This window comes from Sinocyclocheilus rhinocerous, unplaced genomic scaffold, assembly GCF_001515625.1.
Source record: "Sinocyclocheilus rhinocerous isolate Xijiao unplaced genomic scaffold, SAMN03320098_v1.1 scaffold938, whole genome shotgun sequence".
Taxonomy (NCBI): Eukaryota; Metazoa; Chordata; class Actinopteri; order Cypriniformes; family Cyprinidae; genus Sinocyclocheilus; species Sinocyclocheilus rhinocerous.
The window spans coordinates 740,319-746,995 of record NW_015665007.1 but is presented as its reverse complement, the minus strand read 5'-3'; the positions used below and the strand labels follow the sequence as shown (position 1 = coordinate 746,995).

Genomic DNA, 6,677 nt, shown 5'->3' with positions numbered 1-6,677 from the left:
ACTTATGTGGCAAGTAGCCGTGTAATAAGTGGGATAATGTACATCCAGCCGGTTGTTATTGCAGAATAAGGGTGATACAAGACCCCTCTGCTTCGCGTCCTGATCACCCTGCCAGGGGTTATTCTGCTATAACAACTGGCTGGATGCACATTATCCTTTACTTATACTACGGGGCCGTTGAATGCTTGAATCTGATTGGCTGACGAACGTTCTGAGGTGTGCAATTATTTTCAGGGAAACGCACGGTGAACGTAGTTCCAGGCAGCTCTCTTGACCGCATTACAGTTCCATATCACTTCGCATAGTTAACCGTAATAACGGAAATTAGCATACAGTACCTATACAGCACACAGGAATTACTGCAATCACACGTGCTCGCACATGCACACTACGGTCACGCAGTTTGCACAAAAAGGTGTTGTTAGCGCTGCCCTGACGATTTTATCAGTTATTCTATATAGTGTAGCAACTTAAAGGCTACACATGACATTTCTCACTAGCGAGGTAATAACAGCGCTGTTGCTGCTGCAGAACACTGTTGAGGGTATTTTACGTAAGAGGAAATCCTTGTTTCTGGAAAATTGGTTCAGTAATGGAGTGATGTTAGTGAACCAATTGTTTGACAATGATGGCAATTTGTTTAATTATTCAGATTTTATTTTAAGATATCACTTTCCTGTATCTAGAAAAGAATTGAATACAGTTTTAAAGGCCATCTCTCGGGAAATTTGTATGCTTTTTAGAAATAATAACAGTGGCTCATTGATTTCTGTTTGCCCCCCCAGTCCTGAATCCACTGTGGTTGGTTCTATTTGTTTCTCTGTTCAAAAATCCAATCACAAAATCAGATCTTTATTTTTGGACCTTGTTACCTCTAATTCTTCCTCCATTTCTTATTGGAACAACCTTTTTGATGATATTAAGTGGGCATATGTTTGGTCACTCCCTCTGAAATTTTTCTTAACAAATAAAGTTAAAGAAATATCTTATAAAATAATTCACAGGTTTTATCCTGTCAAGCAGTTTTTGCAGAAATCTAAAAGTGACATTGATACATGTTGTTCGTTCTGTGAATTTTCTTCTGAAACTGTAGCTCATTTGTTTTGGGAGTGTACCTTTGTTCAGTCTTTCTGGAATAATCTTAATGCTCTGATTGTCCAAAATATTTTTTATGATTTCTCTTTGTGTTATAAACACATTATTTTTGGGTTTTATGCTAAAGATAATAATCTATTTAATGCAAGTTTTTGTATAAACCTCCTGTTATTTATTGGAAAGTTTTATGTCCATAAATGTAAGTATACTAAATGTAAACCCCACTTTAACATCTTCAGACAAGAACTGAAGTTGTATTTAAATACAATTTCAACGTCTGTTAACAAGAAAGCTATAAAAACATCTAGAATTTGTGCCATGTTTTAAGATTTTTCCCTAATATACTTGTATTTCTATTTGTATGCCTTTTTTCTCTCTCTTCTTTTATTTTCTTTTTTCTTCTGTCCTTTTCTTAAGAATTTTTATATTGTTTTTTTTTCTGTGATGTTTTATCTATTAATCCTCAAGTAGTTTATTATTGATTGGTATTTTGTATGTTTTGTACGTACTGTTTTTTACTGTTTGTTTTCTACGTACTGTAATCCTTGTTGTTTACTGCAATAAAAAAACAAAAAAAAACAAATTCACACATTATGTAATCACGTTGGAAAGGTCAAGCGTGGTTAGAGCATAGGGTAAAAAAAGGTAGGATAGGGTGAAAAACTCCATCTCATTTTATCCTCCAACTTCAAAATCGTCTGACATCGTTGTTTTACCTTTTTTTTGTAAAGGGCATTTGACTTTCTTTGCACATTCGCTTTGTAAACACTGGGTGGGTACTTCCGCCTATATGTCACTTGTGACCTTTCCAATGTGTCTATGTGATGCGTGAAGTCGAGCTAGTGCAAGACAAGCATTTGTAGTTAAAAAGTATAAATTAATTATAAAAATGAAGTATAAAAAAGTATAAATTTTTATTATTTTTTTTATACCGTTTGTTTCACTACATAAGACCCTTATTCCTCGGCTGGGATCGTGTAGAGCCCTTTGAAGCTGCATTGAAACTGCAATTTGGACCTTCAACCTGTTGGCCACCATTGAAGTCCATTATATGGAGAAAAATCCTGGAATGTTTTCTTCAAAAACCTTAATTTCTTTGTGACTGAAGAAAGAAAGACATGAGCATCTTGGATTACATGGGGGTGAGGAAATTATCAGGAAATTTTTATTCTGGAAGTGAACTAATCCTTTAATCATTTCCAGCAAATAACATTCTGATCATGGGTGGTTCTTTTATCGGCAGCTGCTCCTAACATCCCCTTCCTCATACATCACCCCCTGCAGATGTCTGACATGATCCACATTTTCCACCTGGGAAGTTCCCCATGGTCTCATTTTGACATGATTCACACTCATTCAGCATATTTGCACATATTTACAGTTCTACCTCTCACTCCTTTTTCAGCAATTCTAAGATGTAGGATGCCATCATTGTTAATTTTGAAAAATTTGTATTGTATTGCATCATAGATATCATGTCATTTACATCCACAGTTTTTAGAGATAGAGAGCATCACAATGCAGCGTTTTATCATAAGGATTGAGAGAATAGATAAATATAGACCTCAAGGCAGGATGTGAGGGTTTTACTTTTTTTGTATCTGATCTCAGCTCCTGGATTTGACTGATGCCCATCATATAGCTGAGAACATGTAGGAGTTCATTGTATCTCCTTTGTTGAAATAGAGCCGATAGATTTTGGCCTCAGGTTATGATAGACTTGAATTACATCTATCATCCTCTGATGCAACAATGTTTTTTCTTCAGTCTTTTTATTGTACATGACTCTGCTTGCTTCTTTGTAAAACAGATGAGCAAATAGAATATTTGTGGTCTACACTGAAATAACCTTACATTAATATATGATTTGTTATCTCTATTATGAAGACAATTCATTTTTTTTTTTTTATCACACACACACACACACACACACACACACACACACACACATATTTAATAAAAAAAAATTTAGTGGTAAAAGATGCTTAAGATAACAGCATAACAGCTCCACATTTTTACTTTTTACAGACTATCATCACATCATACATTTAAGGATTTATTTGGTCAGTATTTACTTGCATTTACATTACTTGTTTTTTATAGTAGTTGTTTTTTTAAACATGTCAAAGTCTAATATTCCTTCTAATGTTCCTTTCATTAATTCCTTTGCACATTATTTGAGACAGCATGATCTTTTAAAAGGCTAATTTTAAATGTCTCATTGTAAAGAAAATCAGAAACAATACGGATCAGAAACAACACTTTTCAATTCAGTCCGTTTAAACCAAATGTAGTTTTGTGTATTTTTGTGACTTCAGAGTCCCTTTCATGGAATTTCGTACCCGCTCACCAAACTTACATACTCCCAGCTCAGACATTTGTTGGGGAGAGATACAGAAGCCATTCACTTTATTAGAAGTCATTGAACCATGAGAATGATTTTGAAACTGATATTTCAATTTAAAAAAACAACTTTTTGCTAAAAAAAAAACTTGCTAAAACCATTCTGGTCAAAATATTTGACTGAAATTAAATTAACATTCACATTCCTACGGTTTGCTCAAGATTTTATTCTGTTGTGCAGCTGGCAGAAAAAAATGAGAGATGATATGATCACACCTGCCTGATCACATATAATTGTGACAACTACTTTAAAAACAGCGTATTATGTATTTTGAAGCTGTTGTGAAGCCTCAAGTGCTTTTGAGCAGTGGTTTTATTTACAAACCTTCTGTAAAATCGGTGTTATTAGAAAGCTAGACACTGTCTGTTTAATAATGTATACTTTACAGAGGTGTGGAGTAGCAAAGTCACATTTTAAGAATTCTGTCACTCTATTACTGCATTATATGGGTGACAGCTGCCATTAACAGGACATGCCATCACTTGTAGCCCTGAAGATATTTTGCTCTTTGGACCTAATAATACATCTTAATGCTATTTTGTTTTCTTAATACAAGTTAATGTATAAATACATTTACAGACAAACAAAATATGGAAAAAATTATGAATTGAATATTAACAGTCATTCATGTACAGTGTCTTTTCCTTGCGCCTTTTAACTGGGTTCAGGCTGCACCACAGGAAAACCAACAGATCGACTATGTTTTTCATGTGATGACGCTGCAAAGCTGCAAAAAGCCCCTAACAGCTGTGCAAAACATGCAGAGAATTTTTGATCAAACAAGTCAAGTCAAGTCACCTTTATTTGTATAGCGCTTTATACAATACTGGTTGTGTCAAAGCAGCTTTTGACCTTTTGACCAATTGGCCTCAGTCAGTTTTTGACAGGAATGAAAACGGGGCTGTGAGGAATAGAAGTACTGTGCGTTCAATGGGGTGTACTGTTGTTTAATAACATACCGATGGTTCAGCTGACGAAACATATTTCCAAAAAAAAAAAAAGTTTTTAAATCAGTAGACAGAACTTTGAAAGTTGTGAGAATTACATGATCTTGGACCTTTAGAGAGTGTGTGCAAAAATAAAGTAAAAACTAATATTGTTAAATATTAGTACAATTTAAAATACAGTAACTGTTTATTTTAATATATTTTAAGATATTGTGATATATTTTAAAATCAAATTTATGGCAAAGCTGAATAAAATAATGAATTTCTTTCCAAACTTACTCTTTCCATTGTTACTTTAACAGTAACAATGTATATTGTAATTAATTTTGATAAGTCATCAGCAATGATATCTATTGGTAATTGTGTAGTGAAAGACTTGTTGACAAGACCCGTTTTGATGTCTGTATACTTTAGACCCTATAGCTGCTAAATTTCCTCTATGTCTTAACGTCTATACAGGTTTAGAAGTCATATGCCAGGTCTTAGTCAAAACTGAATGGCTATGATTCATAATCCAGAAGTCTGGAAATATTAATAGTCACCTTGAATTTAAGCCAAGAGAGTTGGCATCAAGGCTTGCCTAAAAATAGATTTCTTGTGTATTTTTTAAATCACACAGGAGCAAGTCTCAGAGGTATGCTGTACTATTAGGGCTTCTAAAACTCTAAAATCACACAAGAAAAATCAAAACAAGAAGTACTAACATGACTTTATAACCTTTCATTACTCATGTCCTTTACCAAAATGAGTCAACAAATCACTTGCAGCCAAAAGTAGCGCCACAGCAGTGATATCATTGCTCACTCAGGTGTCCTAAAAGCAGTTTTTAACCGCATTCTGCTGGCTGTGTGGTTAGAGGAAGTGGCGGATTGGCCAAGGTACTTTTTACATGAATCACAAACCATTTTTGACAGGACAGAGCACTATAAAGGTCCCAGTCAGACTGAGCAGAACATCATCCGGTCAACATGGAGCTCACAGCTGTGGTATTGCTGGTGATTGCTGCACACACTTTAGCAAAACCAATTGCAACTGAAGAGAAAGACAAATTGTTATTAGCAGATGTAGGAAGAGTATTTTTTTTTCTTAAAAAATGTTTTTAAAAGGATAAAAGATAACTGGTTTTTAATGTTCATGCTTTTAAATGTTTCACTTGTATTTTGTAGAAATATCTTCGAAGGTACTATGGCATGCCAGTTGGTCTCCAGGGAGAAGGAAAAGCATCTGATCTCATGCACCAGAAGATTCGAGAGATGCAAGCATTTTTCAGGTTGGAAGTGACAGGAAAGCTGGACGACAACACCTTGGAGGTGATGGAAATGGCTCGCTGTGGAGTTCCAGATGTGGCTGAATATAATCACTTTCCTCGAGACCTCAAATGGAAAAACACAAATGTGACCTTCAGGTTTGTGTTTGTACATTAAAGAATTGAATACGGTAAAAAGAGGCAGGTTTGTTTTCAAAATACATCTTTTATTCACAGGATTCTGAACTACACTCCTGACCTGAAGAATGCGGATGTGGACAAAGCCCTTCGAAATGCTTTTAATGTCTGGAGCAGGGTGACTCCACTGAGGTTTAAGAAACTGTATGAGGGGAATGCTGATATCATGATCAGCTTTGGAGCGAAAGGTACTAGCATTTTTATTTTTCATTGAAGTGGGAATAAAATGCAGGATATTTCTTTCTGGTTCTCTTTCTGTCAATCATCATCCTTTTTTTTGTATGCAAATGACAGAACATGGAGACTTCAACCCGTTTGATGGACCTGAGGGACTTCTTGCTCATGCTTATCCACCTGGAAACGGCATTGGTGGTGATACACACTTTGATGAGGATGAAACATGGACCAAAGACTTTCACGGTACAAAAAAATTACGATTTTGTTATATTTTTGAAAGAAGTCTCTTTTGCTCACAAAGGCTGTATTTATTAGATCAAAAATACATTAAAAACAGCAATATTGTTAAGTATTATTGCAATTTAAAATAGCTGTTTCCTATTTTAATACATTTTGAAATATAATTGATTCCTGTGACGCAAAGCTGAATTTTCAGCATCATTACTCCAGTTTTCAGTGTCACATGATCCTTCAGAAATCATTCTAATGTGCTGATTTGGTGCTGAAGTTAGAAAGGCATTTATTTGAAAATCTTTTGTAAAATTATAAATGTCTTTACTGTCATTTTTGATCAATGTAATGTGCCCTTGCTGATTATAAGTATTCACTT

General features: G+C 34.7%; 1 protein-coding gene across 1 annotated transcript in view; it reads left to right on the top strand.

Annotated features, from left to right (window-relative positions):
* Positions 1-5,412: 5,412 nt before the first annotated feature.
* The window catches only part of mmp13b (matrix metallopeptidase 13b), a 3,957-nt gene continuing 2,692 nt past the window's right edge, over positions 5,413-6,677 (top strand). The window contains exons 1-4 of the mRNA XM_016541761.1: positions 5,413-5,510; positions 5,613-5,851; positions 5,930-6,078; positions 6,185-6,310. Coding sequence (XP_016397247.1) covers positions 5,415-5,510; positions 5,613-5,851; positions 5,930-6,078; positions 6,185-6,310 — 610 coding nt within the window. The 5' untranslated portion in view covers positions 5,413-5,414. The remainder of the gene's footprint in view (positions 5,511-5,612; positions 5,852-5,929; positions 6,079-6,184; positions 6,311-6,677) is intronic.